Source organism: Mesocricetus auratus, unplaced genomic scaffold (assembly GCF_017639785.1).
Source record: "Mesocricetus auratus isolate SY011 unplaced genomic scaffold, BCM_Maur_2.0 Super-Scaffold_100007, whole genome shotgun sequence".
In the NCBI taxonomy this organism is placed as follows: domain Eukaryota; kingdom Metazoa; phylum Chordata; class Mammalia; order Rodentia; family Cricetidae; genus Mesocricetus; species Mesocricetus auratus.
In genome coordinates this window covers 16,270,135-16,292,114 of record NW_024429191.1, presented here as the reverse complement: position 1 = coordinate 16,292,114, position 21,980 = coordinate 16,270,135, and the positions used below count along the sequence as shown (strand labels likewise).

The 21,980-nt window shown below is 44.7% G+C and overlaps 1 protein-coding gene across 8 annotated transcripts in view; it reads left to right on the top strand.

Moving 5' to 3' along the window:
• The window catches only part of Tenm2 (teneurin transmembrane protein 2), a 1,211,860-nt gene that overhangs the window by 1,135,150 nt on the left and 54,730 nt on the right, over window positions 1–21,980 (top strand). For all 8 annotated transcript variants that reach the window (XM_040748463.1, XM_040748461.1, XM_040748460.1 and 5 more), the window contains 4 exons: window positions 9,002–9,212; window positions 14,808–14,927; window positions 18,427–18,688; window positions 19,457–19,724. In XM_040748463.1, the coding sequence (XP_040604397.1) occupies window positions 9,002–9,212; window positions 14,808–14,927; window positions 18,427–18,688; window positions 19,457–19,724 (861 nt within the window). The remainder of the gene's footprint in view (window positions 1–9,001; window positions 9,213–14,807; window positions 14,928–18,426; window positions 18,689–19,456; window positions 19,725–21,980) is intronic.

The window sequence follows — 21,980 nt, the reverse complement described above, 5'->3', positions numbered from 1 at the left end:
GTTAAATCAAGTCAGCCTTGCCCGCACCTTTCACTTCTTAGTTACATCAAGCCAGAATACTTTCAATTATCCCTCACTTCCAACTTGTCAGCAGACGTAGGGGAAATGCAAATGGAGCAATGCCCTTCTCTGGTGGAGAGCAGGAAATATCATTAAGAAGCATCATTCACAGAGCTGGGTGTCAGTCTTCATGTGGGCCCCATCCTACAGCTCCCTACATGTCAAGGTAGTGGGTAATATTAGCTTAAGTCCATTCTATAGATTGGGAAAGTGAGTTCACTTGCCCAGGGTTAAAGAGCCAGGGAATGAGAGACCGGCTCTGAAAGCCAGAATGTCCTAATTCTAAACTCTATATTTATTTGCTTTTTGTTTAACTGGACCATGAGTCAGTGTCACAATGAACAAGTTGGAGAAAAGCTAGTTACTACATCTTCGTGGGTCCTGGACTTTGGAGAACCAGTATGTTAACTGGTAAGACCACCCCGTGTAAGCTCCCTGTCTCCCCATCAGGGTACCTTTGAAATGCCTACCATCTTTTACCCACTCTTTATGCATGCCGAGTCAACCAGATGCCAAGGTTTAATCTGGAATAGAACAGAATTTTAGCCCCTACTCCAGGAGTCCCAAGAGGATGGACCAAGCCCCACATCCCAATATACCAATTAAGGAGACAGTTCATGGTGAATGGTGGCACAAGGGAAGCTACAGATGAAGGTGTTCCACAACCACAGGTCCACCTTGGGGCACCTACATAAGCCTTAGGCTTAAATAGAGGAAGAGCAGAGGTAGAGGTGAGGATCATGTGTATCACACAGTCTTGGTCCAAGTGTGTTTTGGGTGATTGTCATTTCTGTTCTGGCTCTTTGGGGGGTAATTAAAGGAAGTTGTCTCTGTCATCCCTTGAGGGGAGCAATATGGTTCCCATAAAATGCTCACATCTTCCCCAGGAGACAAGCTCACCATCAAAGATAATTACCAATCATTTGAGGGGTGGCTTGTCAGCTCATCAATGTGTACACAAAAATTTCCATGCCTTATAACACAGTGTTCCTCTGTCATTTCTGGTTTCCAATGTGGATGCAGGTTCAGGTATGCTTGGGGGGTCTGAAAACCCCCAAGATGAGAAGATGCCTGATGAAGGATTTTGTTCAGCCTTTGTTTACTTTATCGACTCCAGTGAGGAATCCATGCTTTCCAGCAAATTTCTCATTGCCTGATGTACAACCTCAGTGCATCATCCGAGGGCCAAGTGGCCAGCCCAGCTCAGAAGAGCCGCGGATAGCCTCAGCCGGTGTTCCCTTTGCCCTCTCACAGAGATTGGGTTGCCCCAACAATGGTCACTGCTTCTAGGAGATTGCTTATATGTAAGCAGAGGACTGGCCAAAATATACTTGTTGGTGGGCCCACATACTTTAGGATGACACTAACAGGGCTCAACCGAAGTAAGTTATCTTCCAGGGCAAAAATCACTCCATGGCGGCCGTCTCCCTAAAAGTCCCCAAGTGGATGGAGGCCTTTGTCTGGGCCCTTGAGCACCAGATGCTTCACCTACTTCCTCCTTCATTTCCGTCGAAGAACAAAGCACCAAAATCCTTACCCCAGTGGAGTGCCTCTGTCCTTCTGTCTGCTTCATTAGCTTTCCTGTCACCTCCCCATCATTAAGCCTAAGATTTCCTGAGTCTGTCACCTGCACTACCTGCATTTTTCTTGAGGGAAATGAAAAACTGGTAAATACCAATTTCACTGTGGGTAAACAAGCCATTGCTGCCCAGAAAACCCAAGAAAGATATACAGAAGAATAGTGGTGATTCGGCTGCCCTCGGTGTGTGAGCGGGTGCTCCCGCTCTCCTAAGCTCCCGAGTGTCTCATCTTGATCACCCGCTATTCCCGTTCAGTACCATTATTGTTACCCACTGCTGAAATTGCCTGTATAGCTAGTTGGCTGAGATGAGAAGAAGCAAAAATGTATAGAGTGCCCAGAAAGTTCCCCTGGGCTTTTCCCCAACCAGTACCTCCCAGTAGAGGAGGCTGTAATTTCTGACCTGTCGTAATTGATTGCGTCTGTTCTTGAGCACCCTGTCAAGGGATCGGTGTGCACTCTTCAAAGCCCATGTTTTTAACCAGTCCTCTACCTACTCTGCTGGCCCAGTGGCTAGGACAGATAAGTGCATCCTTGCAGTTTGTCCTTTCAAAGCATGGTCTAGAAAAGGTGGCTTTCAGTGTGGAATTTATTTTGAATATATGTGCATATGTGTGGTGATTAGAGGGCAACACATGGAGGCTGGTTCACTCCGTCTACCACGTGGGCCCTGGTAATCAAACTCAGGTCTTCAGGATGGCAGCAAGTGCCTTTACCCACTAAGCAATCTTGCCCATCCAAAAGCTACACTTGTAACCAGGCTCCAAACCAGAGCTGCATGTAGACATGCACAGAGTATCCATGGCACCCGCATGGAATCATTAAGGTCACTTTGTGCTACCTTGTGACAAAGCAAAACAGAGGAAAGTAAACGTGGGGGTTCCTCTAAAGCCTGGAAAGCTTAAGAAAGCCACATAGTTCACGCAGGTCAAAGAGGAAGTCACATGCAGAGCAAGCTGTGGGAAACACAAGACGCCATCCAAATGAACAAAACACTTCTAACCAGACTCTCCCAAAGCCCCCAGTTTACAAAGATCAAAGAGGGAAACACATGAAATAAGCATCCCCACATCCTAGAGCCCTTCATTATAAAAAGGCTCATGTCAAACATGCAGGCAGCCTCTTTGGGGCAAAAAGATACACCACATGTTTTCCCAACTCTGAAATACCCAAATGTTGACTGACTGTGTACACGGGTCCTGCCGCCACCAACTAGAGCTCATCTTTACTGGTAAGCAGTCACTAAGAGTTAGAGCTGAAGTCTCTCGACCATGCAGTTCCCCTTTCAAAATCCAGCAGAGCAAGGTAGATAGGGACTGGAGATGGCTGACACGAGTCTATAGCCATCACAGAAGGTGTGTGTCAACTCAGTGTGATGGTTTGAATCTCACAGGTGAAATGGGGGGCAGGAGGGGTGTCCTGGGCAGCCTGGTTCTAGGAATGAATTTTCAGACACTTAGTTTCTCATGTTCACATTTTTCAGATGCCTGTGTCAACCAGCCCAATTCTTTCCCAGCTGGAGAACAGACAGGCCTTCGGAAGTGATTAAGTCTCGCATTTCCCTGGATGACTAGCCAAGTACCCTGTCTTCTGACTCCCTTTAGTGGGGAAGCATTTCTTTCCAGTGATTTAGGTGCTATCATTAGCTGCCTCTTCCTGCTTTTCAGTCACTTGACTGAGACTGACTCAGCCTTCCAAGCTTCAGTTTCTTCCTCTGCAGGAAGATGATGATGATGGTGACAGTTCAATATCTGAGGGCTCAGAGTACCAGGCACTGTGCCAAGTGCTACAGTCATTCCCTGGTATCCACAGGGAGTCTACTCCAGGGCCCCACAGATACCAAATCCCCAATGTTCTTATTCCTTATGGAAAACATGTAGTATCTCCAGGGTAACCTCTTTTTTTTTTTTTTTTTTTTTTTTTTTTGGTTTTATGAGACAGGGTTTCTCTGTATTGTTTTGGAGGCTGTCGGTCCAGCCTGGCCTCGAACTCACAGAGATCCGCCTGCCTCTGCCTCCCGAGTGCTGGGATTAAAGGCATGTGCCACCGCCCGGCCAGGGTAACCTCTTCATATCTGCCTGAATCCTATTCAGGGATGTCCAGCCTTTTTACATTCTATGTAACATAATTTGCAAAGTTCATCTTTGATAGCTTGGCAATAAAGTCACAAAAAATTTTAAATAGATTTATGACTTTATGTTGGGCCACAAATCAGAGCCATCCCCACCTGTGCACAACTCACAGGGTGGTGGTTAGACAAGCCTTCCAGAACCATCTCTAGGTGATGTCTGCTACAAAGAGTAACGGTACTGTATTGTCTGAGGGGCAGGAAATCACCTATATGTGCCCTATACTGATGTAACCACCATAGGCTTGACTTCATTTCTATCTGAGTCTAGTTGAAGGCACAGATATGGACACCAGATCCAGAGAGCTTAGAATTAGCTGATTTGATTCTTTCTCACATCACCACCATCATCTCCACTTGGACTACAAGGGAGATGAGAGGCCTGGAGCACTTCATTGTCCACAGCAGCTGAACAGTAGCCAATCTGAGACTTAAGCTCAAGTTGCCAGTCTGAAGTTTCAAGGTTGCATTACTCTTCTTTGCAAAGTGCTGTAAAATTCAAATTTTAAAAGTATGAAAATGTTGCTTCCAGGGAATGTGACATCTGCCTTCACTGTTAGTCATTCCTAACCTGTCACTATTTGGAATTTAGCAAGCTTGTCAAGGTTTAACCAGCCCAGGAAGGGCCCATCCTAATGAATGACTCTAAGTATAAAGGAGTATTAATTTCATTACTTTCCCTGCCCAGTTTCTACAAACAGAATGGATTTTAAAACTTGAGTGAACTTCTGTTTGTAGTGATACCTATAGTTTACTAAATATGTGCTATATGAAAAATGATATTCTGAGCCAGGCGGTGGTGGCGCACACCTTTAATCCCAGCACTCGGGAGGCAGAGGCAGGCGGATCTCTGTGAGTTCGAGGCCAGGCTGGACTGACAACCTCCAAAACAATACAGAGAAACCCTGCCTCGTAAAAAAAAACAAAAAAAAAATGATATTCTGTACATCAAGTCAGTTATCCCCTATCTCATAACCCTGCAGCATATATACTATGATGACTCAGTTCTTGTTGTTGTTGTTTTATTTGAGTAAGGGTCTAGAACTTGCTGTGTAGGCCAGGCTAGCCTTTAACTCATTGAGATCTTCCTGCCTCTGCCTCCTGAGTACTGAGACTAAAAGCAAGCGCCACCACACCCACGCTAATAATTTAGCTCTAAAGCAAGCGAACTGAGACAACAAAGCTCTTTCTCTTCCCAAGTTTGCACAGTGGGGAGAAGGCTAAGGAAGACGAACTTGAACCACAAATCCATCTGATTCCACGAAGCAGGTTCTCAACCTCGACTCTGTACGAGGTGTGTGGCTTTCTCTGTTAGGACTTCTGATGCAAAGAACTCCCTTCATATTGCTAGATTGTGATACAAGATTCTCTCTGATTTTCTTTACCAGAAGTGATGCTTTAAAAGAAATGTTTAAGTTCAGTATGGTTGTATACAATTGCAGTCCCAGTACTTGAGAGGTAGAGGCAGGAAGAGCAGAATTCAAAGTCATTCCCAGCCTTGGTTACACGAGACCCTATATCAAAACAACAGTAACAGAAAAGTGATTCTTTTAAGAGCCTTGGTGTGACTGGAATTAATTAAATTAATATTAAAATATAAATGAGTAAATAGATTCAATCTTGTTCCCAGAAAGATTCTTTACACTCACATTTCGCTGAAAATGCCAGTCCAATTATCGTGTGATATATGTGCATAGAAAACTCAGCCAAAGCTGTGAATTGGCCCTCGTTCTGACAGAAAGCACCTAGAATGGGCTCCAAGGCCACATTTCATAGAGTGAACTGAAGCAGATGAGGGCATATGAGCGGATGTGTCAACACTGTGGGCCACCTGGGGAGTCTCACATGCTGAGTCAGAACGAAGCTCCTGTCAAGGGTCGCAGCAAACCTCTCCCACCGCCACACCTACCCTGCCCAGAAAAAGGAATTCAGACACACAAATAAGTAGGCACATAAATAAATAAAGAAATGGGACAGTGTCATCAGAGGGTCTGCGGCTTCCCGCCCTGCTGGATGGAGATGTCCTGGCCTCTCGGGTCCTGAACCGGCAATTCAGAGTGGTTTGATTGCCTGCTTGATTGTTTGCAAGATAACTGCAAGATTGTCAGTGACAGGGTAATTTACTGAAGATTGCAATGTCAGACTCCATCCAAGGGGCTTGCTAGCATAAAGATGCGATTCTTGTGACTGACAGGCCACTGGGAGACTGGAGGGCCAATTTAAAGTTCATGGTGTGGTCGGAAAGTGTTGGGGGCAGCAGCCAGTGATCACACAGCATGAGGAGGTCATTACAGGCATGGTGTGTGCTGCTGCCCTAATAACACCCACACCCCAAATGCTGTCACTGAGGCAGAGAAATGTAAATATGTGGGAGGAGATCATTAATGTCTCTTCTCTTTTCTTTGTATTTGTCTTCTGCTATTGCTGACGTGTTTAGGCCTTCTCTTGCCAGACTGGGCCCTCAGATTAAAGAAAAAGAAAACAGTATTAACAAAACAGGGGGGAAACTGAAGGTATTGGCAAGTCCAGAAAGAGGGGCAGCCTGAGAGTAGGAGCCGGGGAGGGGGGCAGAATGCTTGGTGCTTAATAGGGAAACTGTCTCTGGGTATTATTTGAGACCGACACATACTTGTCCTATAGCTGCTAATATGAGGTAGGTAGTAAATGGGCTGGAGGAGGAAGAAACCCTTCCCAGCTGTAGGAGGGCAAGGCCACCAGGATGGATGGGGCTACTAATGGGAAGAGGCCGGCGACCTTAAAGGAAATCTATAGTGCTAACAACAGTGGGTTTCTTCTCACTTGAGAAGCTTCTAGGCTGCTGAATAGAAGTGCGGATCTCAGCGGGTTATTTTTAAAACCTGAAGCAGGCGTTCTGTGTAGATTCCCTCTGTCTAGTGCGGCAGTCCACAGACGTGATGTTCAAGGCAGAATTCAATACAATTATTTTCCCCCTTTCTTCCTCGTTCTGCCAATGGCCCTTGAATCCAGATTGAACAATCGGACCGTGGATCCGGGGCTCCGTTCCTGGATCAGCCTGCTGCCAAGATGTTGTTCATCACCCAGCACTGTTTCTGGGGCCTCAGCTTTCCTGGGCTCTGGGAACCTCACATTCAGTCAGCACACAGGGCTGAGCTATTCAGAGCTTTGATTTCCAAAATCTCTAAATTTACAACCCACCTGCCTGTAGCCGCCGTGCCCCCCCGCCCCGTGTCTGCATTTGTAGGAAATTCTGTAAGTCTAAATGTGTTATGGAGCACACCAGCAGCATTTGGCCATGTAGAAAATGAGAGGCTAGTTTCAGTCGCTTAAATTCGAACAAAACGTACAACCTCCTAATTTGTTTGTTTGCTAAAAAGAAAGTAATGCATTAAAATAATTGTACATTAATTGCTAAATTACAGAGGAACTTTGGTGAAATTACATATTTCAATTTCATTATTGGGACCAAAGGGAGAGGGGGATGCCAAAAAAAAATTACATTGTTGTAAATTTAAAGCTCACAGCCAGGACTCTGATTCAGCAGTCCTGGACAAGTGTTTGTCATGGCACAGTCCAGGATCGGAGAGCACACTTTTATGATGCTAATTATTTCCCCCTCCCCACCAAAAAAAAATGCCTTGCTATCAAATTCAGGCATGCTCAATCAAAAACCTCATTCTGATAGGGAATTCCAAAGAGCAAACACTGCTCTGAACATTCTAGTCCTGGGCTGTCTCTGACTTGTGAGGAATGGAAACAATCATTTACTCATTCAGCAAACATTTGAGGGTCCTGTTCTCTGCTGGACACTGAGCAAGGCATACATGTAGAGTTAATAAGGCTCTGTTCATCTTTCACTGAGTTCTTTCCCAGATACGGAGGCAAGCATAAAGACATTAATTCCTGTACAAGGAAGTTAGTGTCAACAGCAACGGCTTCTAAAATGTATTGTGCATTAGAATCACCTGAGATTCGTGACGGACGTGCAGATTCCAGAACCTGTCAATGGGGAGGCCTGAGGCAGGTCCTTGATTCTGCCTGTGGCCGTCGAATGTGAGCCGTTCTTTCAGGACCCAAGATGCACAGGGTTTGAACACTTAGCAAAGTCAATCGGTTTGTGCTCTTATAACACAAACACCATAGTCAGGTGGCCTACACAGTTCACATCTGTTTCTCATGGTTGAGACTGGGAAGTTCAAAGTCAAGGCTTTGGGGAACTAGGTGTCAGACAACGGCCTGATTTCTTCTCAGTGTCCTCAGAGGGCAGAAAGGGGGGCAGGAGACTCCCCCAAGATACCATTACAGAAGTACTAATCCATCCACAAGAGCTTTGGGAGCTAGGTTGCCTCATAAAGCCGCTTCTCAGTGTAGTTTAGAATGTCCGTATGTAAATAGGGATGTACACCACAATACATAATGCTAACCTAGCCAGCGTCACCATCAGAGGGCCTCCTAGGTAAAAAGACCACCCCTAAACTGGACTTTAAACAGTGGGTGTCCTGCCTGTCTCCCCCTTGCCCTGCCAGCTCCTTTCGGACAGGTGCCATGATTCTGTGCTTACTGTTCCATCCCCAGGCTGTAACAGCACTCCAATGTGTGTAACACAGCAGGTTAGCGAATAGGAGTAGCCCAGGAAAGAGAGTGAGAAGGCAGGAATCTAGGGAAGTATCCTACCCAAGAAGACAGAATGGAAGTGACTTTTCCTGGTGGCCACACGATGCCATTTCCACACTTCCTTGAAGAAGTGACACTCACAGCACCTGGTTCTCCATCTTGTCAACAGTTCTCTCCCTGGCTTAGTGGGAGGAGGGCTGGCATGGTTTCCTCCGAGGGAGGAAGATTGACAGAATCCCACACCTTGGTTAGCGTACACCCTGTTGGCACAAGCCCATGGGAACAGTCTTTGGGCAATTTTTATGCTGTGTTAGTTAAAAGGAAAGTTCAGGATTTTATTCCCAGTCACTCTAATAATATCTGCTCGTGGTAGTAAAAGGAAAGAATTTTAGGAAAATGTAATAAACCAAAGAATGAGGATCACACCAGAGAAACCACTGTTGATATTTTCAGCTGTTTTCTTCCATCGTTTATTCTCTGTATGGGGGAAGTTGCAATTATACAAGGCTTGCTGTGCGAAACCTGCCAGTCTCAGGCCCATGGGAAGGTTTGATGCTAACAAACGTGTTAGTGTCTCAGCATCTCCAAGTGGCTTGGTGCCATGCAGTGCTATGACCCTGGCTCTGTTTCTGCCCTTCCAGATGGCCTGGTGGATTGCCTGGACCCTGACTGCTGCCTGCAGTCAGCCTGTCAGAACAGCCTGCTCTGTCGGGGGTCCCGGGACCCCTTGGATATCATTCAGCAAGGCCAGACAGACTGGCCCGCAGTGAAGTCCTTCTATGATCGCATCAAGCTCTTGGCAGGCAAGGACAGCACCCACATCATTCCCGGAGACAACCCCTTCAATAGCAGGTAAGTGCCTTTGTGTCCTAGCAGGCCACTGAGGTCCCTACTCCTTTTTCTTTAGAGCAAAAGGAAGTTCTCTGTCTTTTTCCTTAGACCCATTTCCTGGAAACTGCCCCTAAGGCAACTAACTGCCACAGGTCATTGAAGATACTTTCTTCACTCTGGTAGGGATGTTAGAATAGCTTTGTGGTTGCTCTGCAGAACTGGACCACCTTCAGCCCAGAACCTGATGATGATACCTGTTGATTCTGAGTCTGGAGATGATTTTTATGATCTGTTCTTTTATGGCAGTTTTGTCATTATTTAAACCCCTTTTTTAATGCCTCTGAGAGAGGCTTTTGTTTAAGTGTTACTGAAATAGTTGATTCTATGCAGTGTTTTTGAAAGCTGTTATTAACTTGATAACATAACCTATCATTCATGGCATCTTAAAGTTGCAGTGATGCCAGTTATAGGAATTTATTGAGTACCTGGAATGATGTTATGCATGTTGTCTCCCGTGTTCACACAAACCCCCATGTAGAATGCCCTCCAGTGCTCCAGATACTGAGCCCAACCATTTCTCTCCAGTCCCCTCATTCTTTCCCATTCATTTTCACTCTGAGTTGGTAATCTGGAATTTATGAACATTTGGAGGTCAGATTTTGAATTTCTTTGGTAGTCAACTTGACCGTCTAGTCACACCGGAACAGGTCAGACCCCAGGAGAAGACAGCAAGGGAAGGTTTGGCTGTAAGATGCCCTCCCACCCCAATCCTCTTCCGTCTTTTAGACACTGTCTTGATTGTGAAGAAAAGAAGAGGGCTAGCAGGGCAGGGGGCCTTAGCTGGCATGCGGGACTGTCTCCCTGGTCAAATCCATATGTTCAGGCATATGCTACCGTGACAAATGTTGGCATAGTCTTTTTGGGGACACTGTACCCCATCTCTCCCTCTTTCCCCCAACCTTTAGACTGTAGGAATATGAGCAAGACAATGATGCCCCTTTCTAATGCCCCCAACCTGTCATCTTCCTTCTAACTCTTCTTGGGTCTGTTGCTGTTTCACCTCTCTTTTCCATTTAGTTTTTTTACAATTTTTGAATTTGTTAAATATTTATATTTACAGTGGGAAGTGCCATAGCACACACGTGGCAGAGGACAACCTATGGGACATGGTTCTTTCCTTCCAACAGAGGGTCCTTGGGATCAAACACAGATGACCAGGATTAGTGAGCACATTTACCCGCTGAACTATTTCAGCTAGCCCTTATTTTGTTTTTCATTGGCACATAACAATGGTGCATAGTTATGGGGTACATTGTGATATTTTGATAAGCATACATTGCGTGATGATTAAAACAGGGTAATTAGTGTATCTGTCACCTTAAATATTTACTATTTCTTTGTCCTGATAACATTTATAATCTGTTTAACTTTTTGCGATATGCCTTGTGTTTTTGGTTCATCATAGCCACCCAACCCAACTGTGTGCTAGAACACAGTATATGATCCCCTCTCTAACTATAACACCCTCCGTCTCCCCTTGCCCTCCCAGCCTCTGTCCTCACGCAGCTAGGCTCAAAAGACCCACGGAAATAAGTTGTTCACCCCACTTCCTCTTTCAGTATGGTTCAGAATCCTAACTCCATAGGTGATTCTGTTGGAAGTGACCTCACTAGACCTTTAGGGAGAAGGTGTCATCTGGCTGGTACCATGTCCCCTTCCCTCCTTTGAGAGCCTAAAAGGTTGGAATGGAAGGCTGGGTAAAGGTACAACAAGATCTACAGTGTCATAGAAACCATCAGCAAAGCTACACTACCCCAGCTATTGGAAACTGTTCATTTACATATTTACCTGTGTCTATTCAAGACAAGGTCTTACACTATAACTCTGACTGGACCAGAAGGAAGGAAGTCTGTAACTGCAGCCCAGACCAGTCACGAACCTGCAGCAATCCTCCTGTCTCTACTGCCCAAGTGTTGGGATTATGGGCATGCACCATGACACGTTGGCTTTGGCAGTTCCTTTGAATATGACAGTTCTTCACAGGGTCACCTTAGGTCCTAATTTTACTAAACAGAAATCAGAAAAATATATGATAATATAGAAGAGATTATAATCCCAGTCTTCTTCTGTCTCCCTTTCCCCGTAAGCTCCTAACTGAATCATACTGTAAACAATAATCTCATCTTCTTAATTAGCAACATTAGCATGATATTACTATACAACATGTAGTAATGTTACTATTAATTTTAAGAGAAGAGCAGGGCGTTGGTGGCACACGCCTTTAATCCCAGCACTCGGGAGGCAGAGGCAGGCGGATCTCTGTGAGTTCGAGGCCAGCCTGGTCTACAGAGCCAGTTCCAGGACGGCCTCCAAAACAATAGAGAGAAACCCTGTCTCGAAAAACCAAAAAAAAAAAAAAAAAAAGAGGAATGCACTCCATAGGCAACAGCAGGTGGCTCTGTGTGAGTTCAAGGCCAGCCTGATCTGCATAGCAAGTTCCATGGTAACCAGGATTACATAGTGAAATGTTGAGGGGAGGAGGGAAGGGGAAGGAAGAGAAGAGGAGAGGAAAGGGGAGGGGAGGGGAGAGGAGAGGAGAGGAAAGGGGAGGGGAGGGGAGAGGAGAGGAGGGGAGAGAAGAGGAGAGGACAGGAGAGGAGAGGACAGGAGAGAAGAGAAGAGAAGAGAAGAGAAGAGAAGAGAAGAGAAGAGAAGAGAAGAGAAGAGAAGAGAAGAGAAGAGAAGAGAAGAGAAGAGAAGAGAAGAGAAGAGAAGAGAAGAGAGAAAGTCTGGCACAAATCTCTGACCCACGTGAAAGTTGTTCCCTACTCGTTAGATCTTAGCTCTGGCATGGTGAGTGCTTCCTTTCCGTTCTGAATACAGTTCTCATGAAGACTTGTGACTGACTTGCACTCTGCTATAGCATTTTAGTGAGGTCCATGCAGCTTGCCCGGGCTGTAAACAATGCTAACAACCTCTGTCTTTCCTTGTTCTTCCTGACTAGCTTTTCAGTGTCTATCCTCAGCCAGTCACTTACTGATACTCACTTTTATATATATTTTTCTCTCACTTCTGATATCATCTTAATGTTCCCACAATGGGATACCACTTCTGGGAGGCATCCTGAAGGAGGGCCAAAACACAGTGGAGTTGGCAGAGATCCCAAAAATATGTGTTGGTCTGAAGCAGCACACAGACCTGAGTGAAGGAAAGTCAATTTAGAGGAAGCGGCTTGGGGGCTTGATGAGGCAGTGCTCCCCAATATCTCTGTGTGTTTACATAATTCAGAAGGACAAAATAGTTCTCCAAGACACAGGGTGAAGTTCAGTAAGCATGCAAGGCTCAATGCACTATCGTCTGACAAATAATGAAGAGACAGAGTTAGGAATAAAGAAAGACTTAATTCAAGACTTCTACAAAGGCGGTCTCCTTGATAATGGCAGACAAAAATAACGAAGATGCTTTGGCTCCACCACTATAATTTATAGAGCAGACCTCACTATCTAGATAATGTGATAATTGTTACACATCAATAATCATAAATAGAAATGAACCGATAGCATGTCTTTTCTGCAAGTTGGCTGCCTAGAAACGATCAGAAGTCAGCAACAACGGAGAAATGGAAAAACAGGAGAAATCACAGATAGTCAAACCCCTTTCATTGCTTGTAGTGCTCCACAGAGTCTCATGCTCTATGGTGGATTTAAAAGAAATAGTTGTTGTATGGGGAAAAGAAGGGAGGAAAACCCATGGTGGGACATACACCCAATTTTGTTTTCACATTGTGATTGCTGTGTACCTTACGATCATCAACAAACAACCTTGATTTTTAAAATAGTATCTGCTGAAGTCTGAAAGGAGTCTTAGCTGGAGCTAAGATAAGAAACTGCAATTGAACAAAAGGATTATTTTCATAAATTAGTTTTCCACTTTCAAAAGACTCTAGCACTGTGGTTGGAAGCAGCTAAAAGTGGCATTCATTTGTTAGGCAGCCAGTGGCAGACAATTAGAGCTGTCAGTGGAATGGTCTGAACACCCCCAGATCATCAAAGGGTTGGAGCTGAACAGTGGGGAGTATTGCTGATAGAAAGAGATGCTTGGAGACAGCATCCCTCCAGTTTTCAGGATGCTTGGGATGGCAAAGAAAGCATGTTCCAAAACTCTTTGACGAGATTTTGGCAAAGAAGAGTTCAGTTCTGTTACCTAGTCCAGAAATTGGGAGAGTGCCCAAGAACCTGGGAGGCTCACGAGTTGTCTGCTTTCACCAAGTCACCCCCACCTCTGTCTCCAAGGCCAGCGGGACAACTGAAAAACTAGTGTAGTCAGCTAGGAGCTTAGGGCGAAGATGGAGCTTTTGATGGTCCTGCTTCTTCCTGAAGACAAGAGAATTCTGGGAGAAGAAACATGCATTTTGCCTGCCTTGGAATTTGTTTACAACAAAGGTTGAGCATCATCAAGATGGAAAAATCCAAAATACTCCAAAATTCAACACTTGTCACTCATTGGCATGACACTCCAAGCCCATGAAACTTTGTCCCATGCACAAATTATTAAAAATATTGTGTAAAATACCTTCAGGGCAGTTTTGTAAGATGTATATGAAACCTACATGACTTGAATGTTTACACTTGTGTATTATCCCCAAGATAGTTCATTATGGATATGCAGATATTCCAGAACAGGAAAACAGAGGTCCTAAGAATGTCAGAAAAGAAAGTCAACCTATGTTGTAGCTACTCTTGGCTTTATAGGATTTCCCAGATAGCTGGAAACTGATTTCTAGGAAAATTCAAGTCACTGCTGTCTATAGAGAGAAGAGTATTATACAAAACCTGGGCTAGAGAGAGAGAGCAAAGAGAGAGAGACAAAGAGAGAGGGAGAGAGAGGAAGGAAGGGAGAGAGAGGGAGGGAGGGAATTTTATCCACTCTTCTAAGACAACAGGATTTTGATAGGAGGAAAACTTGTAATTTTATCCAATCCAGATTCCAAAATATCCCCCACCCCACTACACCCCAAAAATTCTGTACTATTCTCTTTTCCTGAGGTTCTTGTAGATTCTAAGAAATGTTGTTCTTTCAGGGTAGCAGTGGTATACATGGAGGCCCTCACAGCAAACCTCTGTGTGCTCCTCTGCATTTCCTGACATCCCAGCCTCTAAGAAAAGAGTAGCATGGCCTTGCTCCAAAGCCAAATTAGGAAATGAGCAGCCAGATGGGGAAGCTCTCATCCAGGCATAATACTCTCTGTGCCAGGCCAAGGCTCACACGTGAGTGATGAGGAGCAGCTCAAAGCTCATAGCCAAATGACATCAAGGATTGGAACAAGGCCAAGGCTAAAGGAATGTGCCCAGGAGACTCCACTGCCCAGCCAGGGGAGTAGGCATCACTATCCAGGGATTTCATCCCAGAATGTCTGTGTTCTTGCATTGGGATATTCCCTTTTGCCCACACCTCTCTCTGAGATGTGGCTGTGTGCAGCTAGCATTTAATGTTGAAGCTCTTCTCCCAATCTAGGTACTAGGAAGCAGCCACAGCAGGGAAGAGAACTACGACAAGCCTCTTGTCTCTATATCTATGCTTGTGCTCACACACCCATGTTGTTTTTTTCTCTCTCAGCCTGGTTTCTCTGATCCGAGGCCAAGTAGTAACCACGGATGGGACTCCCTTGGTTGGTGTGAATGTGTCTTTTGTCAAATACCCAAAATATGGCTACACCATCACTCGCCAGGATGGCACGTAAGTAGCTTTGTGGGACCCATATCTACCCAGAACCAAGTATGCATGCAAAAAGAATGATAGTGTTGTTGGCTTTCAAACCATGTAGTTTGTTCTAATACACTTGAATGGCCACCTGCCCAAACCTCTAGGGAGGAGCCTCCCAAAGACATGCCATAACTGTGGGTGTGACATTCTAACCAGAAAACAAACAGAAAAGCCCGTGCTTCCAGGTGGCTAACAGCTCTCACCCTCCTGTTTCCATGTCAGGTAACTGCCACTCCTTGTGTATCAGGGGGTGGATAGGGTTCTAGAAAAAGGAAGGGAAGGTAGCTTTTAGAAGCTTACTCCTATTTTAAATCAAAGGCAGTGCAGGGTGACAGGAATCCACACGACACAGTGTCCTGCGGCGCTCCCCTCTGCTTTCATCTGCGGCTTTAAGAGTTGTGTTATTTTCGCTACAGTTTTGAGGGGGTGGGCTGTAATCAGAGAAGTCTAATTAAGTACATTTAGCAGTCACCCTGCTGTGTGAAGGAGGCGACCTTCCCCTATTATCTTCTGATTGGGAACACGCACCGTTCAATCCCCACCAAGATGAAAGCTCCCTGGCTTCCTTAATCCATCGGGCATAAAGTCAAAAGTTACAGAAAAGAGAAAAGATATCCACAGAAAGGGTGAAATACCCATTCTGGACTGAACACAACACACACACACACACACACACACACACACACACACACACACACACCCCATATTCCCTTCCAAAGAGAGATAGAAACTGTCACTGTAAATTTAATGCCAGCTTTCTTTGTAAAAATCACTTTGGAAAATCATGGCTGCTTCATGGAAAAAGAAATGATCCTTCTGTCTCTCTGATAGAGTCTAGCCTTCTTTTCAACTTTTTCAGGTATTCATGAAGCCAGTTTAAAATAAAAATTCACAGCCCACAGCGCCACCCCACCCCCAAGTTCCCAACACGGAAGCTCTAAAAGCCCAATGAATCTCAACCCCTCAGTGAAGACTGCCTTTGCCATCCCAATAAACCCACCATGGGATAACTCCAAGCTGAGCAACACGGAACTCTGTAGCATGACCCTGGCTGTGGCATGGTCCACTGGGAATTGGGGCTCAGTGCTGCTGCTTTGAGTTGTAAGAGAGTGTTATACTATTCAGGAAATGACTGCTGAATGTGTCCTGTTTTCATGCCATTGAAAAATTGCAAAATAGTAAGTAAAATCATTATTGGTATAAGGCCATCTGCATTCATTAGATGTGTAGCATCTCACACAAACACTTTGTGGCCAAATCCTTTGGAAGCCCTAGGGTAGAAAATGTGCCCTAGGCAGAGGGCCTTTGGCCCTTTTCACCCTTAAAGACCAGCCTTTTTTTTTCTTTTTTTGCTCCTAATATATATGGTCCAGGATGGCCCCAAAGGTTAGGGTTAGGATTAATCATGCACATGTGCCACCATGCCTGGCTTGAAACCAGCCTTCTTCCTTAGTTTTTGCTTTTATTTTATCTTTTCTTATTTGTTTTTTTATATTCCAATCCCATCCCCCCCTCCCTCCTCTCCTCCTAGTTTTTGCTTTTATTTTTGAGGAACTTCTATTTGCTTGTTTTGTATGTGGCCTTTTATGGTACTGGAGATCCACTGCCAGGCTTCACATATGCAAAACAAAGAGTTCTACCCCTGAACTATATCTCTAGCCCATTCAGTTGTTTGTGTGCGTGAATGCGTGCATGAGTGTTTTGTTTGTTTTGTTTGTTTGTTTGTTTTTTGTTTTTTTGAGCAATGTCTTACTGAATGGCCAAAGCTGGCCTTGAACTTGTAACAGTCCTCCTACCTCTGCCTCCCTGGTGCTAGAATTACAGGTGTGACCGCAATTCTTTAAGTGTTACCATAGTTGAGCCAATTCATTAAAAATTCTGTTAGACAACACACAGATTCACTCCTGGGTCTCTTGGTCCTTGTCTATCCCTTCCTTCTCCAACCTTCTCAGATACGTTCTGACTAATTACAGCTCAAATCCACCTCTTACATCATCTTTCCAGCCTCCTACATTCAAGTTCTTCAGCTTTCTCAGGATGCAAGGTCATGACACTGTCAAGGTGCATCTGTAATAACCCTGGAAATTACACAGCCCTAGAGAATGTGGTATGGACCACAAATGTTAAAGTTGATTCCTTTGGGTGCTTTTTTGTTTTGTTTTGTTCTGGCTTTTGGTTTTTCGAGACAGGGTTTCTCTGTAACAGCCTAAGCTGTCCTGAACCTCACTTTTTAGACCAGGCTGGCCTCAAACTCACAAGAAATCAACCTGCCTCTGCCTCCTGAGTTCTGGGATTAAAGGCATGTGCTTCCACCACCTAGCTTCAGGTTCATTCTGTTCTGCCAATAGAAACAGCTGGGAACAGTATTATTTTCAGCCAGTTTGTGTTGATGTCGATGGTGTTTTAGCAGGATCTCACTGGGTAGCCCAGGCTCGCCTATAACTAGGAATACTACTGCTGCAGCTTGCCAGCTACCAAGATTGCAGCTGTGCTTCAAAACTTTTGACTTCCTTGTGTATCAAATGCAAAACTGTCTCCAGCATCATGAAGAGCCAGAAAACACATAAACGAATTAGCAGCAGGGCAGACAGTTGCTCTCTGCATGCTCTAACATGTACCTTAAAATTTCTGTGTACTCTGTTCATTCATTATATATCCACTAAAAATCACCAGACATGGAACCCAAGTAGGGTAAAATACATGGCGCGGATATTTACTTTCAGTATACTCTCCCTGGGATATTATTATGACACAAGCAGATGAGACTCTGGAGTAAACAAGACAGAAACACTATTGCCCCCACACACTTGCTAGTCCAGTGGAGTGCAGCTTCAAGTTGGGGCACATCTCTCTACAAGCTACCTTACAGACAGCTCATCTCTATCTAGCCCTTGGGGTACAAACAGGAATGTGGTCGAGGAAGCACTGCCTACATTTCCAAGAGCATAGCAGAGTTTGGTTGGCAATGTGTGCTCGTGAACCCTATCCATGTCCTGTGACCACTCTCCTGCTGAACGTGCCTCTCACCCTTAATACTGATTGTTTTATTCCAGGATTAAGTAGCATTTTCTGCAAAGTACCAGATAGTGAATCACTTAGGCTCTGTTGCCTGCCTGGTTTCTGTGGACATGACTCAGCTCTGTCCTTGTGGCAGGAATACAACCATGGAGGACACAAGTGTGCCAATCATGTGCCATTGCCATTCCCAAAACAGGTGGTAGGCTGGCTTTAGCTTATCTCTACCCTGAACTCATCAGCATATTTCATTCTCTGTTACACTGTCTTGGTGAATCCCATCATTCCCACTCTAGAGGTGACTGGTGGGTGAATCTGATTGGCTCAAACTTGCCTAGAGCCACATAACTAGTAAGTTGCAGCCTAGCCCATCTACCTACCAACTTATGTCCCTCCCACAGCTCTTAAGCAAGGAAGTTGAAGGTGAGTCTTAATCACCCTATTGACCCCTCTCCAGGTTTGACCTGATTGCCAATGGGGGAGCCGCCTTGACTCTGCACTTCGAGCGGGCCCCTTTCATGAGCCAGGAGCGCACAGTGTGGCTGCCGTGGAATAGCTTCTATGCTATGGACACCCTGGTAATGAAGACCGAGGAGAACTCCATCCCCAGCTGTGACCTCAGTGGCTTTGTCCGGCCTGATCCGATCATCATCTCCTCCCCTCTGTCCACCTTCTTCAGCGCTTCCCCTGCAGCAAACCCCATTGTGCCAGAGACTCAGGTAGGGACAGGTTGCCAGAGCATGAGAAATGCACCCCATACTTCCCAAACCAAGCCCAACTGGCTAACTTTCCTCCGTCATCTCTGTCTCCCCAGATGTGCCAGTAGCTAATATTAAAAGGGAGAAACAAAACAAAGAATTTATAGCCATTGTAATTGACAGTTTGAATCTGTCCTGGACATTCCAAATGCTTGCAGATAGTCGCCCAAGACTTTGGCAGTCATGAGAGCTTTTAATAAGATAAAAACAACATACATATGTGCAACCCACCTACAAATTGCTTTTTATCCCTGTTAGTCACAGAGATACATGATAAGAGGGCTTTAATGATCTACATCAGTGTTACGACAGAGGGCATATTACATTACTGCCTCCCTGTTGCTTTATACCAATTGTCAGTGAAAGTTGCAGGTTCATATAATTACAGCCTCTTGTGGCCTCCTTGCATGCAGCTAGCAATAAAGCCTGCTGTTCTTATTTACATCTTTGCCAACAGTGTGAGGCGTATTTTTTTTAGAGAAACACAATGGTGACCAACAATAATTATTAATCCAAAAATCATATCCTCAGCCCCTTTACTCCGTGGCGTCGGATGAAGTTTGGATTGGTTTTCTTTTCTTCTCTCTCAGCCATGAGAAGTGGTTCATGCACCCATGTAAGGTGTGATGTCTCAGCGAGGGAGGCAGCTCACAGCAGCGCTGGTTTGGAAACAGCTCACCTGCCAGGCTGTGTTTGGTGTAGTAGGTCAACCGTGTGTTTCCCCTCCAGGTTCTTCACGAAGAAATTGAGCTCCCAGGCTCCAATGTGAAGCTCCGTTATCTCAGCTCCAGAACTGCAGGGTACAAGTCACTGCTGAAGATCACCATGACCCAGTCCACAGTGCCCTTGAACCTCATCAGGGTTCACTTGATGGTTGCTGTAGAGGGGCATCTCTTCCAGAAGTCATTCCAGGCTTCTCCCAACCTGGCCTACACATTCATCTGGGACAAGACCGATGCATATGGCCAAAGGGTATATGGGCTGTCCGATGCTGTTGGTATGTATTGGTCTCAACTACATTTAAATCATGGCTTTGGTTGTGTTTCTATACATTCCAAGCATTCTTCCTGTTAATAAAGACACAGTGGTCAAAAAGGCAGACAAGGTCTCTCTTCCAGAGGGTTTACATTCCAGTGGAGGACCAAGATAAGAAAGACTGACTGGATAAGGAAACATGAAGTCATGTTGAGTGCTGGTAATAAAGAAAGTAAAAATAAATGGCACATACTGGGTGGAGGGACAGCCATGGATGAACAATCAAGGAAGCCCCTCATTTTAAATGGTGTTTAACTGAAGACCTGAGTGACCAACAGGAACCATGTGAAAATCAGAAAAGGGCTACTCCAGACAGAGAGAATGGTTATGCCAGACAGTGTCTAGAATCTGGTGGTCAAAGCAGATGAATTCCCATTGATAGGTAAGAGCTGGTTCGTGATCCAGAGAGCACACTTGCAAATGGTATGAATGTACCCTGAGAATAAGCAACTGGGCTTGAGGGGATCTGAGGGCCACACAGTTTATTTCCAAGCTTTGCCTTTGAGCTGTGTTACCCTCAGGAATGATAGTCCACACAGAAAGGCCCTTTGGTTATGAAAATTGGAGTTGGAGGTTGGCATCTGCCTAGATTCTCCCTACTTGAACAAATCTGACTGGTGATTTGGATCTGAGATCTTATATTCTATCTATCCTCACACTTGTAATTCTCAAGGACTGTGAACCACATGACCAAAGTATGAAGCCACTCAGAAATGTTCACTGGGAGTGGCAGTGTTTATCAGGCAGTCACTTTGTGCATAGAGCACTATGACCAATCCTTAAATAACTATTTGATAGCCCAAGTAGACCTTATCACAAACTTCATGGTACAGCTCAGGGGTGGAGCAGGTAAAATTTCTAGACAATACAACCAGAAGGTTACAAGTACTCAGGATATGCCCAAGTAGTCAGCTTCATCAATCAGTGATATCTACAAACAGTAGAGTCACCAGAGTACCTGGTGCATTTAATCTAAAACATTGGCTACTAACAAGTATCATATCTGGCTTAGCCTATCTTGAATCAATAGGCAGCACCACAAAGTAGAACATGAAACCCCACTTTGCACTCTCTAGCTTCTGCCATCAGCTCATTCGTGCTGAATTCTGCTTCTCCAGACTCAAATCTAGCCCCCTGCATCATGTATTTTTCTAAAGTTCCTGAAATAACATAATTTCACCTGGAACATATCAACATGTGTGTCTAAAAACAATTAGAAACCATACCAATAATACAACTATCACAAAACCACAGTTTCTTAGTATCACCAAACAACCCACCACTGTTGGTTATTTCCACAGTTGGTAGTACCCAACTGTGAACCCAGCACTCAGCTGTCTGGGACAGGAAGATCACTATTTCGGGGCTAGCCTGAGCTACATTGGGCAAGTCCACATTTCAAAAGAAAGACAAAGAAAAAAAGGAAGGAAAGAGAAAGAAAGAAATTTCAATCATCTCCTTAAGGTCATAAAATATTAATACTTCACTTTCTTGAAACTATCAAAATAATGATTGTTTTCTCTTAAATTTTTCAAAACAGAAATTTTTAATTAGGGCCAGCAAGATGGGTCAGCAACAAGGGCACCTGAGTTTAAGCCCTGGAAACTACATGGTGGAAGGAAAGAACCAACTCCCACCAGTCATCTTCTGCCCTCCACTTGTGCATTGTAGCTATAAACATGCACACACATACTCATTTACAGATGTAAACTAATAATTTTAGTGCAAAATTAATTTTAATCTCACCTCTCTCTTTAAGTTAATCTGACTTCCCTGTGCCTCTCTGTTTTACTTTACAATTATTGAAGAAATTGGGTTGTTTGCCCATAGAATTGCTCGTCAGATCTGCTGGCTGGTTGTGTACTGGTGGCTGTTTAACCCCCTGCAGATGGAAAATTGAATCTTGAGTCTTGCTCTGGCCCAGGTTTGGTTGGGCAGGATAACCTAAAGGGCACTGTGCTGTTTTACCAGGAGGAACCTGGTGGGGTGGGGTGTCCCTTAAGTTTTCAGTAGTGTGGTTGCTCAGTCTTTATATTTGAGGTCACTGAGGATTACAGAATGGTATTTTAAGTCTGTCACTGAGTCTTCAACTTTTAGCTGGAATACTTTCATACAGAGGTGACTTCTCATTAACTGCTTGGCTGTTTGAGCTCCAGTTCACACGAGAAAGGACAAATACGTGCTTCTTTCCCTTATTTACTGGTTTTCGGTATAATGA